The 18,406-nt window shown below is 32.4% G+C and overlaps 2 protein-coding genes across 4 annotated transcripts; both read right to left on the reverse strand.

Annotated features, from left to right (window-relative positions):
• Nucleotides 1-4,767: 4,767 nt before the first annotated feature.
• Nucleotides 4,768-10,231, reverse strand: LOC140823531 (SNF1-related protein kinase catalytic subunit alpha KIN10-like). 3 transcript variants are annotated; one of them, XM_073184919.1, is made up of 11 exons: nucleotides 10,076-10,231; nucleotides 8,701-8,891; nucleotides 8,165-8,349; nucleotides 7,875-8,057; nucleotides 7,618-7,749; nucleotides 6,882-7,067; nucleotides 6,471-6,560; nucleotides 6,319-6,402; nucleotides 6,016-6,150; nucleotides 5,535-5,780; nucleotides 4,768-5,304 (listed from the first exon to the last, which is right to left on the reverse strand). In XM_073184919.1, exons 2-11 carry the CDS (start codon nucleotides 8,885-8,887, stop codon nucleotides 5,191-5,193), a joined length of 1,542 nt encoding a protein of 513 aa, XP_073041020.1. In that variant the 5' UTR covers nucleotides 8,888-8,891; nucleotides 10,076-10,231; the 3' UTR covers nucleotides 4,768-5,190. The 3 variants fall into 3 exon arrangements, with proteins under 3 accessions (XP_073041020.1, XP_073041021.1, XP_073041022.1); XM_073184920.1 differs by lacking the exon at nucleotides 10,076-10,231 and adding an exon at nucleotides 9,598-9,790; XM_073184921.1 differs by lacking the exon at nucleotides 10,076-10,231 and having other exon boundaries at nucleotides 8,165-8,510; nucleotides 8,701-8,826.
• Nucleotides 10,232-11,071: 840 nt separating this feature from the next.
• LOC140823532 (uncharacterized) lies at nucleotides 11,072-14,297 on the reverse strand. Its single transcript, XM_073184923.1, has 3 exons — nucleotides 14,196-14,297; nucleotides 12,950-13,266; nucleotides 11,072-11,365 (listed from the first exon to the last, which is right to left on the reverse strand). The coding sequence occupies exons 2-3, from the start codon at nucleotides 13,224-13,226 to the stop codon at nucleotides 11,286-11,288; spliced, it is 357 nt and encodes a 118-aa protein (XP_073041024.1). The 5' UTR covers nucleotides 13,227-13,266; nucleotides 14,196-14,297; the 3' UTR covers nucleotides 11,072-11,285.
• Nucleotides 14,298-18,406: the final 4,109 nt, after the last annotated feature.

Raw genomic sequence — 18,406 nt, forward strand, 5'->3', positions numbered from 1 at the left:
GATTTAGAATAGTTTTAACAAAATAAATTTAAATGAATATATTAATGCAAAGTTCACATGTCGTTAAATAATCATCATGTAATAATTGAAAAGTAAAATTTAAAAATACGTATAGCACTAATAATAAAAAGCGTGCCATGACCAACTACTGAACACGTTTCTAGATATTGACTGTTTGGTGTAAAACTATATGGTAGCGTCAGATCGTTTTATTAGTCAATTTTAAAATACGGGTTTCCAGGTTTATGATATTTATGAGCTATTACTGATTAATAGTTGATGGTGTTCAAAGATACATCCATCGCTCTTGTTATTTCTTTTAGGGTGTGTTTGCTTGAGTTGATTAAATAAGAATATATTAGTAGTCACACTTATTCAATGTTTGGTTAGAATTTTAAGATGTTTTAATTTAATATTTATTTTGACTCGATTTAAGATCCAATTTTGTGGATAATTATTTGATTATTAATCTAACAAATCAAGTGAAATACACTATCAAAACTCAATAAATTACCATTTTCTCCTCTAATTTCTTAAAGCGTTAAAGCTATTTATTGGATAAAAAGTTTATTTTAGAGTGTTGTACGTTAGATGTCGATCCTGATATTTAATATATATCATTAATATTTAATTTGATTTAAACTTTAAAAAATATAAAGATATTTTTTTATTTTGAAAAAATAATTTATTTGTAGATATTTTAATAAAATAATAAAAACTAAATTTTAATGTTGGTCATGCATACCAATAATATTTTTATTTTATTATATTTAATTTTATGATATTTACAAGTTTTAATTCAAAGATTATTAATATCTTTATTATTAACATTATTATTATTTTAATCTAATATTATGCATTGCTTCCAGATGTGTGCAACAAATAAGTAAACTTAGCAAATTTATAATAGTAAATTATTAATATTTAAAAGCTAATTACATATTCAAAATGTTGAACTAAACAATCTTAATAGTATCACATAATTTTTGATTAATAATATATCAACTTGTTATATATAACATAATTAATCATTTATTTATCTCATCATTTGTATCAAACACACCCTTAGTGTATTCATATTACGAATGATGAAGTTGATAGTGGATTATATTTTCCGAAAATTCAAAAAAAAAATAAGAATAAGAATTATATGTATAAATTAAAGTATTGTAGCAATTAAAGACGATAAATATGACGCAATTTTTTTTTTTGTTATATTTACTATTATATGTATGAATTAAACTTGTAATGGAGTATAAAATGATGGATAAACTTTTACCAAAATAATTTATTTATTGAGATGTTAAGTTTTGCCAATTTTTGTACAAATATAAATTAAATTTTGCTCAAACAATAATAGAACAGTATTAAAAAAAACAAAATAGTAATGAAATCACCAGAAATGAAAATAAATAATTGAGTGCAAATAATTGATGAACAAGAAAACACAATCATTGAGAGTAAATCCAGATATAAAATATTTGTATTCATTAATAGAAGGAGACAAACATGAAATAAATTGATACAACGAAAAGTCAAACACGCATTAAGCCTGGGGCATAGAGCTCCAACACTCTCGTTTTGAGAAATTAATGGTTTTTAATATTACCACAAGTGAGTGTAAATTTCTAAACATCTTGTGATTCGACGAGAGACTATGTTCTTAGTAACTTGTGGTAGCTTACGCGAAGTTTCTAAATTTTGGGTCTAGACCAAGTCAACAGGTTCTAGGAAGTGGGTTTGGGACAAATCCCGGGTTTTAGTGGAACCGCAACAACCCTCCCTGTTTATTTATATAGTATAGTATGTTAAATAATGTTTAACCTTAGACAAATATTATTTAAATCATATATATATATATATAATTCGTCAAATTAGTTATTACTTGTGATACTCACGAGAAATTTAAGGTTGATTCCTGCAAGTGTTATTAAGTCCATACGTAGGTTTTGAAATTGCTCTGAGCTTGAAATCACGAATAAGACCATTACAAGGGGGCCGGAGGTGTCCCAACGTAGCCCATTCGACGCTCAAGTCAGAGAATGATAATATAAGTAGAGAGCAGTTAAAGATACTGTTCAAAAATAATATATTGAATATCTGATTTATACACCCGAACCTGATTTTATAAAAGAATACTTAGGCCCGTGTTAGCCTTCCAGCTTGGTTCGAGATAGACCAGGGTCACAAATGTGATTTGAACCTAATGTCGTGGGAATCACTTTGTAGCGGCCCTTTGTTCCCAAATCTAATATTATATAATATATATATATATTATAGAAAATTAAATATATTATAGAAACATTCGTCAAATTAGTTGTTTACTTGTTAGCAGCCTTTGTTCCAAAACTACTTGGTCGAATCGTTATTGAACGATCTTACCTAGCATCTGATTTATTTTGAGCCTGAAAATATTTATATTATGCTCAAAAAAATATTTATATTTTGGGAGTCCAATCCGAACCGGACCCGCTGGGTTTTGATGCTAGATGGGACAGTGTCCCATTTTTCCTTTGGGGGTGGGGTCCTGAGATTGATCTACCCCGTTTCAAACTCGTTACATTATTGTCCCTAGTATTGGACAAGCTTGTTGAATTCGTTCGGGCAAAAACCCACCTTTGCTACGTGAGTTAGTTTAAGTCAGTTGTAATAACCCAAGTTTTGATTGTGAATAAATTAAATTTTTTAAAATTGGATTAATGCATCATGATTTAAAAAATTTGGAGTTATTAATCAGCAGTTAGTTTGGAATTACTGAAGTCGGGTTTGTAACCACTGAAAAGTTCGGAACTTCGGAAGTAAGTTTGGAGTTTTCGATCCCGCTCACTTGTTGAGGTGTCGAATCGAGCACAACACGAAGCACAACATCGAGTTAACCGCTCGATGGAGTTGTATGATAATTACAGTATTAGATATTTCCGTTGTTTGATAATATGACTTGTAATTTGGATAATGTTCATTAAGTACGTGTTTATGCATGCATCAAGTTAATTTATGCTCACCAATTGGAAAATCTTGAACTTAGTTGTTAGAGAGGAGGATAATTTGGAGCAAAGGGATTTGATGGCATGAACTTTAGGTTATGAAATCATTTTTGTTTTCCTCCAATGGTCATTTTAATATACTAAAGGATGGACGAAACTAAAATGTTTATGATCCCTAATTGTTTCGAGTTAACGTTTTTGGTTCCTAAATTTTAAAAAATATGTCGAAATTAGGCCTTTGCCTTTTAATTTATCCATAAATATAATTGTAATACCAAACATTCGTTTTTTTACAAAAAACATATAGCTGGTGGTAACGGTTCAACTCAAATCTTATAAACTGCATAGCGGGCCAAGCGCCATAGTTTGATTGTTCTACCCAATATGAACAATTATTAGCTCGGTTCTTTAAATATTGAACATAATAATTAAATCTAGTTTGAATTTCAAACCAGCTAGGACACCCAAAATTATTTTTCGAATAAATTGATTAAACATTTTGGTAAATCATTTAAAGATATGGAAGTTGAATATAAAGTATCTTATGTATAACCTCACAATCTGTATAATGTATAACGTATCTTATGTCAAGATTTCAATAACAATCTTTAATATCTTTGTGTGAATATTCATTCATACATGATCCAAGCTTTGAAGTTCAACTCTCATGTATATACGTGAATCATTGTGTGTGAGGATTTTTACAGTGTAAGTATATCAAATGTATCTCTAGCTAATTTCTTCATGTAGGCTGTCTATGTCAAATGTATCTCTAGCTAATTTCTTCATGTAGACACAAAAATATGATCGTCTGGAAAGATTCTGAACATTTATGACATTAAACGGTCATTTCCGCATTGCTGGATGCTTTTCCTGAGCCTGACTGATTTTAAGGTCCGCTGTCAGCTAGGCTCATCAGCTAGATTGATCATTCAGTTGAGCTCATCAACTAGACTGAACCAAACTGACGAGTTTTACGAAATCAGCTGTGCAAAACTAGTAGATTCATCATCATTTATCAGCATCTTAAACATTAATTCAGATTTCGACTTATGAATATGATTTGTATATAATTGTACTAGCTTCGTTAAACATGTTGAATCTTTCTATTTGGATAAACGAGCTGGTCAAAATACCGAAACAGCTTAAGTCCAACTGATTGTTGTTTTGTTGCAATCAGTTTGATCTTGCAACCATCAGTTTACATAGATAACATTCAAAGCAATCCAACTAACATAAGATACGATTTGTCACAAACTGAATTTTATGTTCCCCATTTTAATTGTCTCTATAGTCTCAATAACCGGACAAACTGAATTTTCTGTTCAAGGTTTTGGCAGATGTACATTTGCATCTCCGAGCTATGTTATATCATCAAAATACTGCAGCTCGTCAGATTCTCAGATTGGTTAAATTCGAGTTTCAACTTTCATCTTGAGTTAAAAAATTCACACTTTGAGTATATATATATTTAAAAACACAATAACAAATTTTGTTATCATCAAAATATCTTTGTTTAAAGTTTCTAAACCCAACAATAATGCCAAAAACTAATTTTGTAACAGTTTTTTCAAGTTTATGATGAATTTTCAAGTTGAGTACATCCAAAGAAATTGACTTTTAGTTGATCGGATTCAAACTTGAGAACAAATTAGATAGCAAAACCAATAAGCTACTATTAATCGAGCTTGAGTAAACAACTCGCGAGTAACTCAACTCATCTTGCACCTCTAATCCCAGGTGTTAAGTTGAGAAGGAGAATGAAAAATTATGGAGGAAAATCAAATTCAATGGCAGATTATCCACAAGATATTTCTTACATCTGGAATAGTTTACACTGAATTTTGTGTTAATGAACAGATGAGTTCCACCAAACCCTTCGGCACAGCACTGATGTCAGCCGCATATACTTGCGTATGAAGATGAGCTTAGATTAAATTATGTGTTCCAAAAGAAAAGGGTGGAAATTCCTGCATCTCTTTGGTCTTTACAATGGATAAATGAAATAAGAGAAGAAGAGTTGAGATTAAGAATCGAGAATGTGTCGTTGCAGAAGCCAACTCCTAGAGAGTGGATAAAAAATTACAGGCGGTGGACGACGTTCATCTTTTAGGCGACGACTTCAGGACTTAGGTGGTGGTAATAACTATATACAGCATCAACTACACCCTCCACGATAGAGTTTGATGGAGCTGGCGATCTAACTTTAAAGGACGCGAAGCTGAGCAAGGAACGCGGCACAGAGATCAAGAAACAGAAACTGCGGCCCATGAACTCTCTGCAGATCCAGCAAGTACTTGTCTTCCCGAGTTTTGTAAAGCTGTAAAAGAATATTTGAGAAGTTGAACGCCGATCTTTGACATACAGTCGACATGAAAAGGCGCCAGTTTTATGTAATGGTTTAACAAGTTCTACTTGTTTATATATGCATGCAAACAAATCAAATCTAAAGATTTTATACATTGGTGAACGGTAGGTTTCTTTTAAGGCTACTTCAGCATTATGATTCCAACATAAATAAATCGTGTAAAAAAAGTGAAAAATCATCACCTGAACTTCAAACTTGACGACATTGGCCGCCGACCTAACAGCACCATCATTCTCTATAATAGCTGAATCGTCACCAAAATAATTATTGTCGTGCATGGAATCGTTAATCATTCCTTCGTGGCGACCAGGACTGCTTGGAATCCACCTACACTTCATGTTGTAAGGTCCAATCTTTTTCCAGTAAACATTCAATTCTTGCAGAGCTTTGAGAACTTCAGTCATAATCTCACGAGGATGGGCTCGAGACTGTAGGAAAAATCCAAAGCTCAACAAATATCATGAAATATAAAAATACAATCAAATGCACAGTATATGGGGGAATGTCACAACCAAAGATTCTTCTCCCGACAAAAAAGAAAAAGAGTGAGAATGAACTAAGACAATCACCTGCTCTTATGCTATTAACCCGTTTTCTTTCAGGCAAGAAAGCTTCGTGAATATCCCCCAAAGACAGGGATGAATTATAGAGATGCCAACTAACCTGGAGTCCAAGCGCCCATCTTTTATCGGCAGGAAACTGCCTTCCTCCTAATTGCTGATAGTCGATTCCTGATAGCCGTTGCCCGAGAGGAGACGGTATGGTGTCACTAGGATTCATCCGATTATTCCCAAATTCCTATAGAAATCAGGTGTGATCATACAAAAATATTCAGGTAAACTGAAATCCGAGAATGTTATAAAATATCATCCACCAAGATTATGGATTTCAGAAAAAGAAAAATGAAAAACATAGATCAGAAACAGGTCAAACTTCATAACATTGGCATAAAATTGAAAAGCATACCAGGGTTTCTTGGAACTCAGCTCCAAGGTAGCCACTGAAAGCTCGACACCGGTTGTCTAACAGCAGATAGTATGTTACAGTACCCTAAAATATGGCAAGACATCAGAAAATTTCAACCTCAATAGGTGAGGTGATAGTGTCCTGAAATTCACCTCATTTTGAACCCTGTTTCGAAGCGAATCAACGAGGGCATTCCGGTCAAATCCCATCTTGGTTACTTCCTGAAGAATCTCTTCGTCAATCTGCAAGTGATAAAAATCCTTGAGTTATTAAAAAGAGGTTTTTCCAGCTAGAATTTCAATGCATGGCACCAGACATACAAACAATCCCATGGATTCATCAAAGTAACAAGGAAAACAAACTACTAAACAAGGGTCAGTGAACCCCTTGCACCAGAGAACAACGAGACACACATGCAAGATGCAGAAGTCGAATGGATACCGGAAATACAAGTTACATCTCTTTATGTTAAGCCAGTTCTTTGAATGACAAGACTATAAATTAGATGATGCCGAAACTTCAACGAGCAAAAGAAAAATATAAGCACTGCAAATTCCATTAACCTTTTTAGCTTGCTGTGCCGTATCTGGTGGTGGCACAGCCAAATAACGTGGCAGGTGAGCTTGGAACCAGGGGTGTGCACGAATATCAGGTATAGTCATCCGCTTCATAGGGTCGACTATAAGCATTCTTGGAATCAAATCTCTTGCACCAGCAGATAAATGGCTGGGAAGGGTATATATTCCACCCTACAAACAATTCGAAGAATGTGAGAGTTACTTTAGAACATAATATTAATAATTACACATCACTTCACAATTATAGATATTAGACAGCTAGAGATAGTCTTTGCACTATTAGAAATCAAACCATCAAGGAGACTGATGAGTTGACAGTTGGAGTTGAGGTCTAATTCTTATAAATCATTTCACTGATTGAGAAAAATTGTGAAGTTTACTACTGAAGTAAAGAAACCACATTTTACATTTTATGCTAATTGGTATCAAACTGTGAATCCTATAATAGTGAATTGGAAATTCGGACCCAGAGCATTTTTTAAGGTTGGGGTGATGGCAACCTGTTTTGTGCACTCTAGAAATCAGCTCAAACTAGCATATTCACACCTGTGAAGGCTTGAACTGTTTTAGATAAAGAAATAGTCAAAATAATTGTGATAAACAATATCTTGGTCAACTTTATCACCTCGTCTTGCAGGAATCGAACAAGAATTTCGACAAGGGTCCAATATAAACACAATAATCTTGAACAAAGTTGACATAAAGAGTTGTGTGAACAAACCTTTATTTTCTTGAAAAGGTTAGGAATGTTTTCATCATCAAAAGGAAGGGTGCCACAGAGAAGTGCATATAGGATGACACCACAACTCCAAACATCCACCTCTGGCCCCGCATATAACTTCCCAGATATAACCTGTGAACAAATATCATAACCACCCACTTTCCATCCTCCTCTAAAAATGACCTCAATATGCATTTTTTAGTGATCAAAAGGAAATTTTTAATTCATGATAGCCACCAATACATTTTATTTAGTACCTCAGGAGCAGCATAGTTGGGGCTTCCACAGCTTGTTTTCAGAAAATGGCCATCACGCATAATATTACTCAAACCAAAATCAGCTATCTTGACATTGCGTTTAGAATCCAAAAGTAAGTTCTCTGGCTTAAGATCTCTATGAACAACCATATTTCTGTGGCAGTACTCAACTCCAGATATTATCTGCAATCATTAGTATATTGTCAAAGTTTCTAAACACCATATAAAAGCATTGATTCACACATTAAGCAAAAGATATTAAGAATTTCTACACAGAAGAGGCATCCTACCTGCTGAAAGAAGGTGCGAGCTTCCTCCTCATTTAGCCTGCCTTTCTCCACAATATAATCAAACAACTCCCCAGACTTGACATACTCCATCACAACATATATGTCCGAATGTGTTTCCACAACCTCATATAGACGTATAATGTGGGGATGCATGAACAATCTTAAAATTTTGATCTCTCTTCTAACTATGGAAAGACAAATCGACATTAAGAAGTTGATAAGGTCAGCAACTGAGCTTGGTACAACAAAAATTGGAATTCTTAGACGTTATAGCATTTCAAAACAAGAAGAATATAAGTATATAACTGCAGCTTGTTAAAAAAGTTCTCCACAATATAATCTGTTTCTGCAAAATGAAGAATCGGTATTTCGGTTCAGATCTGCAGAATATTATAGCCAAGAAAACTGATTTATCTTGAAACCATTGAATTATAAATGACCAAGCTAACTTCTACGAGATGCAAGTTGCCCTAGACTTTGTCATGCCATTACCAGAAGGTAAAGCGTATATACTCTGCTTAAACGATTAGACCAACCTTTTTCTTCCATATCCATGCTCTTTATTTTCTTACGGTTGAGGATCTTGACAGCAACTCGGTGCCTTGTCAAAGTATGTTCAGCAATTTTAACTTTACCAAATGAGCCGATCCCAAGAGTTTTCCCAAGTTTGTAGTTCTGCAAGAAAGAATCTACGCTACTACCTTCTTGGATTGATCCATCCATATTCCTGAACATGTGAAAAATGTGAGATATAAACCAGCACAAACATGTTATTTGGCTGTCGCCTGTCTATTTTACCCTTCAATTGAAAATGTGTTTAGCGAAATTGTGAAACACACTACATGATCCATATGTGCCTTGGGAAGAAAAAACATGTTTTAACGAGTAAAATAAAAACCTTAAATAGTAATTTATTAGCTAAAAACTTAAATCCGATTCACAAGCCAGTATATGCCACCGAGGTTAAATTTTGAAAAAAAATGTCCTACAAATCCTCCAACATGCATCAAGATTCAAACTTTTATCCTAAATGATCAAATTTAAGACATCATCTAAACAACTTAAAACACAAAATAGTTTTTAAAGAAAAACACATTAAGCATACTAATTTAAAACGAAATCAAGCTACTGATGCCAAATTCACTAAGTAAACATCACCAAAAAAAAAAAAACTAGAGCATCAGAATATCCCAAGTCTATTAAAAAAATACTTTACTTCTACCCCAGAGGCCTGAATCTTGATAATTAAACTACAATTCCCCTCATACTTTAACTTGCAACTATTTCCCATCCCAGATCTAAAAAATTCAAGGGAAAAACTACAGAACAACAAAATTTAAAGTTCATAACCATCAACAAGCATGGTAAACACAATTTCGATAAATTCCGAGCCTGCCCAAAAAAGGATTCGCAAATACAAGCAAGGAACACACTCTGTAACATGTAAAACGCAGCTGTTTTATAGCGAAACCAAGCTATCGATGCCAAATTCACCAAGTAAACATCACAAAACGGAGTTCATCGGAATATCCCAATTTTATTCAAATCTACATCAAATACTTTATCATTTCACCCTTAAAGGCTCGAATCTTGACAATTAAACTACAATTCCCCTCAAAAAACAAATGTACACCTACTTTAGCTTGAAAATTTCCCGTCCCAGATCTAAAAAATTAATTGGAAAACGACAAACATCAAAATTTAAACTTCTGACCCACCAACAATTAAAGTAAAAGAAATTGAATAAATTCAAAGCCTGCCCGAAAAAAGATTCACAAAATATCAGCAAGGAACACACACTGAAACAAAGCAAAGGGGCCCAGTTGAAGTACGGACTAACTAACAGAAACCCACTGCATAGCTAAGGGGAATTTCAAATATAAAAGGTAAAAAAAGAAAATTTGAACTCACAGATTTCGAGAAAATCCGATTCAGTTCGTGGTTGATGGATTCCTCCAATGCGGGGAAAGAAAGGGGAATTTCTTTGCTGATGTTGAGAGAAAGCTAGGCGCCGTAGTTCTTATTATTTTCTTTAAAATATTTTTTCCTCAACCTCGGAGTTGTGGAAGTAATTTATCATTTATTTTATTTTATTTTCACGAATACTTTATTTAAATACAATTAATATTTTTAGCACGCAATGTCTATATATATAAATAACATTTGTAAATATTATTTCTGACTTTTTTTAAAAAAAATCTTATTATATTATATTTTTGGTTGAGTAAAATATATATGTCATTGTAAATATTATTTCTGACTTTTTAAAAAAATCTTATAATAGTTTATTTTTGGTTGAGTAAGCCAATTACTTTATTTTATTGATAGGAACCATTTTTTCCTTTAAATTTTTTAACAATGAATTCCACTCATTATTTGCATATATCTGATACTCGTGTACCTTAAAATTATTTTTGAAGTCATGTTAATATTTTTTTATAAAAAAATACTATTAATTATATTGAAAATATTTGTAAATATTTTGTTATAATTTGTATTTATTGTTTGAACTATATGTCATTTTTTGTAAAAATATAATGATGCAATTATATTAAAAAATTTATAATTGGTATAAGTAATATGTGAACTTTTCACCTTTTGCCGGAATAGGTTCGCTATATATCAAATATATGTATAATTTATTTTGTGGAATATGAATAATATAGTAATTTGAAATATGTTTTTTTTTCTAATTGGAAAATTATTTTGTTATTGTCATACCAACGCAACGCCGGAATCAGATATACATCATATACTTCTTGGCCAGCAAACAGAAATTCATGGAGATGGTTGTAAATGAATTTGATGGAATTAGAATTGTTTTAAAAAAATTTGCAAAAGTCTTTTAAAATTATGGTAGAATTGCAAAATTACGAATTTTATAAGTGAATAAACATCTCAACCAACTAGATCCTAATGGTGATAAAATTGAATCTACAAAACTACAAATGCACATTACAACATACATCATCGAGACAGACTTTTTAAAAAAAAATCCTACATTCGTCGAAAAATTTAATATGTTGCATGGTTTTTTTTATACAAGAATGTCTAAAAGCCACACATGACACAAAAAGGAAGATAAACACGATGCCGAAACGGGGATGAAGAGACAGAAGGCTCAATAATCAGGAATTGATGAAAAGCGATAGCCTTGAGCACCTCTCCATGAATAGTATGCTATTCGAGTCTCGTAGAATCCTGCAATAGTGAAGTAAGAGGTAAAATATAAGCTGGCAGTTGCGAAATAAACCGATGTGGTAAAGATGAATAATACATTAATCAAAACGTGGAAAGGAGTACATGATACCCCGTGGAAGTAATGTTCATCAAAAGGGAGTTCAAACATCGATAGAGTGATGATCATGCACTCACGTAACACTACAAAAAAACGGACCAAATGGCGACGGTTTTCGATAGAGTGATGATCATGCACTCACGTAACACTACAAAAAAACGGACCAAATGGCGACGGTTTTCCGAAAACCGTCGCCATTTTAGCGACGGCTTTAACTAAACCGTCGCTATATAACGACGGTTTTTAATAAACCGTTGCTATTTTAATTAAACGACGGTTTAGTTCAAAACTGTCGCTAAAATAGCGACGGTTAAATTTACACCGTCGCTATTTAGCGGCCGTTTTTGATAAACCGTCGCTAATATAACGACTGTTTAAAAAACCCGTCGTTATTTTATGCGACGGGTAAAATACCCGTCGCCATTTAAAAAATGGCGACTGGTTTATAAAACAGTCGCAATAGTATAACGACGGGTTAGGTGTCACGGTCGCTAAAAAATAGGGACGGTTTTTTATAAAACGGTCGCCTATATAGATAAGCAACGGTTTTTAATACACCGTCGCTAATATAACGACGGTTTGTTTATACCCGTCGTTATAATAGCGACGGTTTTAAGATAGCCCGTCGCCGATCGTAGAGCGACGGTTTTTATAGAACCGTCGCCGATCTTTTGTTAAAACCGTCGCTATGTTTCTTTTTATACTGCCCTTCCCGATCATTTTCTTAAACAATTTCGTCTATATCAGGTTAGATGTTAAACTCTTATCCATTTTTTCGAAGTTTCGTTTTTTTTATTTCGTACTAACATTTTTTGGTATTTATCTTGTAGATTTGCTGATCGATCCGATCTTCGAACACTACGTGGGAGCTGCAAATCTTCGCACAAATCAGGTTTCAATTTTTTTTTTACACAGAAATTTTACTACATGATTTTACGTTTTGCGTATAGGTTTTTTCTAATTTTTACGGATAAACATCGTGTTATAAAGATTTCTACGATAAATACCGTCGCTATTAAGCGGCGGTATTTTTAAAAAACCACCGTACCATTTAGCGACGGTTTTTATGAAGAACACCGTCTCTATATTGGCGACGGAGTTTTTATGTCCGTCGCTTAATATAGCGACGGTTTTTTAAAAAACCGTCGCTTAAAGTAGCGACGGTGTTTATATAAACACCGTCGCTATATTTGCGACGGTTTTCAAAACCGTCGCCAATATAGAGACGGTGTTCTTCATAAAAACCGTCGCTATATAACTGACGGGAGTTTTAAACCGCGACTTTTTTTGGCGACGGAGCAGCAGGTCACGGGTTGACTGACCGTCGTTACAACCGTCGCCAAACGGGATTAGCGACGGTTTTAGCGACGGTAATCCCGTACTTTTTTTGTAGTGTAAGGAAGACTATATCTATATTACAGGATAATCTAACCAACCTTTAGACAAAACAAAGGTATTAAACGATGAAAAAGAGGATCTTAACATACCCGGAAGGAAGGCAAGAAATCCGAGTCCTAAGAGGCCATATCCTTGAGATGATTCCCCTTCCATGTGACCGGTGAAGATGAAGACTGAGAGCAAAAGAAGCAGACATCCGAGGAGGAGCAGGAAAACTGCAAGGATGATGGACTTCCAAGGAATTTTATCGAAGGTTTTTGGAGTGTAGTTGAATCTAGGATCATGTTGACTTTTGTTTCCATCACCATAATAATCATCTTCATCCACAGCAAGACGACTATAGTTGACATTTCGTCTAGAAGCCATACTAGCTGTTTGTGAAACACCACAGGTTTGTGCAACACAGCTTCAGGATAAGCACACAAAAGAGAAAAAGCAACATCAATAATTTTGTTAACTTCTCATCATCCACAAAAAAATAACATAAAAAGTATTGAATAGATTAATGATATCCCTGAAAACAAAAATAAAATAAAAAAGAATAGCACGTCCTGACATCAAAATCAATAGAGTCATGATCTAAGGTTTCTACATTGGTCCCAAGAACAACACTTAAGATAAAACAATTGAAGCCCCTTTCCCAAGAAAATGGAAAGAAGAGTCATTTAGATCTCGTTCAACTTGTGAATATCACTCCCGCAAAGATTCAAGACCTGCTCTCAATACCAATGATTACACTTTTCAGATCAGGATCACCAATCACCATGTATAATTCCGGAGTTGCTAAAAAAAATATAGTGGTTGAACGAGTAAAAAAATTCCCAAGAAGTGACGAGCGTGGTGTCCCCTCGAGTGCTAACAGAAGAGAACTGTCCCATGAAGCAAGCACATCAGTAACTCAATACCAATGAGCCAGAAATAAGTCAATAACCGACTTTCTACATTCACCCATTGATGTCAATCATACGAACTCAATACAACACAAAAATCATGTTTTTTTTATCGAGCAAAAACAACAAAGGACACTGGAAAACCATACGAAGCACACATGTTCAACAAATTCAAAGCTAATATCGTAGTGAAAGCGAACAAATGAAGAGGCAGGTTAATCAGAATATCACCGAATTTGTGAAACACACACGCCTCCACCCCCAAAATCCTGAATCAAGTTAATTAAACAGAAACTCCAAACAAAAATCGTCAATTTTCCCACCATGACAATTCAATTCCCGATCAGTAGCCAGTAAGCTTCAGAATCCAAAATCCAGAAGGCATCTCCAACACATCACAATAACGATAGACGTGAAAATTCAATTGTTCATGCATAAATCTAACCTCAGATTACGATATGCCAATGCCGCCGCCGCCGCCAAGCTCTAGGAGCAGAATGTTGACGTCTCACGCAGACAAAGTTGAGCAAACTAGCACAGCGGCGTGTTTTAGCCGATCCAGTCGGAGCAAATATATATGGGCCGAATCTTATGAGTAACATTTGGGCCTTGAATTAAGTTCTGTATTCGGAGGCCCAATCCATTTAACCAATAAAATGCCATTCTTAAAGACCATGGCCCGTGGGCCAGCTACCTCTGCTTCAGTTGTAACTGAAACTTTCAATTGTATTCACAAATCAAATTCATTTATTTCAAAAATGTTTATGTTATTTTAGAAAATAAGATCATAAATTTCAAATCATCTCTTCTATATTTACATATTGTTTCATGTTAAATATTATATACATCTCAAGTTCACCTAGTAATTAAGATATTTGAAATATATTCTATTTTGTGTAACTAATGTCTAAATAAATAATATATAAAGTTTATATTTCATCTATTATTCTATTATTAACAATAAATTATAACCAAAACCGATCCAATCAAACACAACTTAAATGAATTGTAAATTTTTGTTGAAGAGACTTTGGGTCGACATTTGTTGTATAGGGCAAGACATCTATTATTTTCAAATCTTTGTTTTATCTTATATTTTGCTCGAGTTGTACGATATTTTGAGTTATGTATATTTTGTTATACATAACTTTTAATTTGTTATCCGCAAGCTATTCATTAGTACCATTTTGTTCTTCTTGAACAAGTTTTAAAAGAGTAAGTCTTTTGAGAGACGGTTTCACGAATCTTTATCTGTGAGATGTGTCAACTCTACCGATATTTATAATAAAAAGTAATATTCAAAGCATAAAAATTAATATTTTTCATGGATGACCTGAATAAGATATATATATTACAAAATACGATCCATTAGACCGTCTCACATAAGTTTTTATCATTTTAAAATACACATTCGATCTCTCGTAAAATAATCATAGACATATAAGTATAACTTTCCTCATCAGCTCAGAAATAAACCAGAAAACTCAGTTTCCATTGGCCTTAATCAAATATTTTTTCCTTTGATTTAAATTTAGAAAAGTTTCCATTGGGAAAGAATATCGGCACTCTCTTAATCGTTTTCGTGCTAAAGAATAATGAGGATTCCATTAATTCATTTTGATATGTAATTTCTAACATTTGAATTAGTAAATTCTACAATGTAATGTGTATATGTACACATAAAATGTGTTTTCTGTAACGTTTGACATCAAAATAACACACACATTTGGAATGTGTTTGGGGTACTTGAGAAGGCAAAAGTGCAGGAAGTTTCACCTTTAAACAGCAAAAAGGAACCCCCCAACACTGCCAACTACAAATAAAAACAGTAGGAATGAATTATTACAATCCTAATCAAACCAAACACAATAATTATACTAAGCAAGTGTATATACATCTTAATGGAAAGTTCGATGCTATCTGTGGGACAGTGTCCCAAAGGATTTGGACAGTTGATTTTAAAGAAATTGGTGGACCCCGTATTATGTGGTTAAAATTGAACTTTTGATCTTCTCATGGAGACAGTACTCCACAAAGTAGGGTGAAATATTCTCATCTTATTTATATACTATATATGTCAGATAGATCTTCTATGACACGGTATCACGGATTTTAATAATGAAAAAATCGAGCGAGTTTCAGCTTTAAAAGATCTACGAGAACCCTAATACTGACAACTACAAATGAAAACAATATATATATATATATATATATGTGTGTATACATTTGTTTTGTAGATATTGTGTAAAGCGATTTCACGTATTTTTATTTCTGAAATCGGTTAACACGTTTTATATTTAGAGTAAAAAATATTACTTTGATATAAAAATAATATCTTTCATAGAGTCGGATTAGATAAGAGACTTGTGTTGTAGAAGTAAGAGTGTTTTTTGTGATATACGAATCTTTATTTATAAAACGATTCAACTATATCCGTATTTAAAATAAAAAAATATTGAATATGTCTCTTGTGATACTGTCTAAAGAATCTTTATCTGTGATACGGGTCAATCCTATCGATATTCACAATAAAAAATAATACTTTTAACATAAAAAGTAATATTTTTTCATGGATGACCTAAATAAGATATTCGTCTCACAAAATACGATCCGTGAGACCGTCTCACATAAACTTTTGTCAAAAATAAATATTTTTGACATAAAAATAATATTTTTTCAAGAACGATCAAAATAAATTACATGTCTCGCGAGATTTTTATATATTCAATTTTAAGTTTCATAAGAATTATCTATATATATATATATATATCTATATATATATATATGGACACAACCCTACGAGGCATTATTCATTTTGATTGGTTTCTCCGGTTTTCGAGGATTCTTGGTTAATGGACTTACCAGATCACAAAATCCGAGATTTAACCCATTATATTTTTATTAAATAAATTTAAGGTGATTGCCGATGGATAACTGATCTGAAAGGCTGAAACTAAGATCTTACATTTGAGATAACATGTCTCGAATTCGAGATTCAATTATAATTAAATGTTCATGTTATTAAAAAAATAACAATAAAGTATTTGTTTAATATATTTATTATTATTTTATTCGTTCGGACACTAGAAAGATACAAATTAAATAATTAATTTGGACACCCACTCGAGCTGTCTATGTCCCACCAACTTCAATAATTTGTCACTATCTTATAATATGCTTTGATATTATTGCACGCCGGGATCGTCGATTGCAAATTAATTCGTCATTTGTTAAGGAACTAAATAACAAGTTACGGACACAATATATCTATTAATCCTTGTCCGATTGGTACACGATGTAATCTTATGTATCAAAACATTTTTTGTTAAAAAAATTAGTGCACACAAATGTATAAATTATAATAATTTTTTTTTTACAATTATAGTTTGTTTTTATATGATTTTAATAATTAATTTAAATATGATAATCTTAGCTATTCTTAAATTTATGATATGTAATAATATTTTTTTATATTTAGATAAACTAGAACAATATTACAATTAAATTTGGAAAAGATTGAGACTCTTTTGTATTTGAATGAATTTACTATAATAAAGTATTTGATCGATTCATCAAAACTTATAACTTGTGATAATCATAAATAACTCAGCTTTTTTTAAATCATACATCAAAACATCATTTTTGATTGTTATTCTATTTGAATAAGACAAAATCTTATGTGAGACGGCTTTACGGATCGTATTTGTGAGACAGATATCTAATTTGGGTCATCCGTGCAAAAATAATACTTTTTATGCTAAGAGTATTACTTTTTATTGTGAATATTGGTAGGGTTGACTCGTCTTACATATTAGGATCCGTGAGACGGTCTCACATGAGACCAACTCTTTGAATAATTATTATGCCCTATCAATAAATACCATGTTGTCCAAAAAAAAGGAAAAAAAAAACACTCTATTAAATGAAGAACAAATTTTCTCTATGATATATACCAAATTTAATTTCTGAAAAAATTTTTGTTTTTACAAAAACAAAAGATAAACAAATAAGAATTTGGATATAAAGCCTCAAATGTATGTATGAGTTGGTGGAGTAGGTAGATGTTTGGTCAATAATTCAATTATCCCAAAAAACACTTTAGCTCGCGATCTTGTTACACATGACTCGTCAAGTGTTTCTTACCTGACTAACGTGATTTACATCATATTGCATTATTTGACTAACGTGATTTGCAGCCTATTACATCAGTTAATGTACATTTAAATATCTTCTCCCATCGAAAATTCCTAGAAATTCCATATGTTTTGGATTCTCAAACGAACAACAAATAATAATGATAAATTAAAACTTTTCTCGAAAGAAATAAATTAAGACATTTCGAACAATTCAAACTGGCAAAGTCAATGTACATTTAAATAATGGGGGTTTTGATTACACGCAAATAACACCAAGTCTCATGGGAATGAACATTGTTTAAAATTAAAATATATTTTATTTGGCTCAAATATAAATATAATTTTTTTTTCATCCATCTTAAATAATAATACAATATTTATATTTAGTATTATTTTATCTATTATTTATCTTTCTATCTATATTCATTTAATATATTATTTATTTACAACAAGTTTTTATATCATATAAAATATTCAATAAATAAGTGTAAAATGATGATTTTCTCGATAAAATGGTTTT

Source organism: Primulina eburnea, chromosome 2, assembly GCF_022965805.1.
Source record: "Primulina eburnea isolate SZY01 chromosome 2, ASM2296580v1, whole genome shotgun sequence".
Lineage (NCBI taxonomy): Eukaryota > Viridiplantae > Streptophyta > Magnoliopsida > Lamiales > Gesneriaceae > Primulina > Primulina eburnea.

What these genes read in the sequence shown, in the direction of transcription:
- LOC140823531 (XM_073184919.1), bottom strand. Translation starts at nt 8,887, where the DNA reads ATGGATGGATCAATCCAAGAAGGTAGTAGCGTAGATTCTTTCTTGCAG. An exon ending in CCAACTATGCTGCTCCTGAG is followed by an intron (nt 7,750 to 7,874) that starts GTACTAAATAAA and finishes ATTTGTTCACAG; the next exon opens with GTTATATCTGGGAAGTTATA. An exon ending in ACCTTTTCAAGAAAATAAAG is followed by an intron (nt 7,068 to 7,617) that starts GTTTGTTCACAC and finishes AATTGTTTGTAG; the next exon opens with GGTGGAATATATACCCTTCC.
- LOC140823532 (XM_073184923.1), bottom strand. Translation starts at nt 13,226, where the DNA reads ATGGCTTCTAGACGAAATGTCAACTATAGTCGTCTTGCTGTGGATGAA. An exon ending in ATTTCTTGCCTTCCTTCCGG is followed by an intron (nt 11,366 to 12,949) that starts GTATGTTAAGAT and finishes TCACTATTGCAG; the next exon opens with GATTCTACGAGACTCGAATA.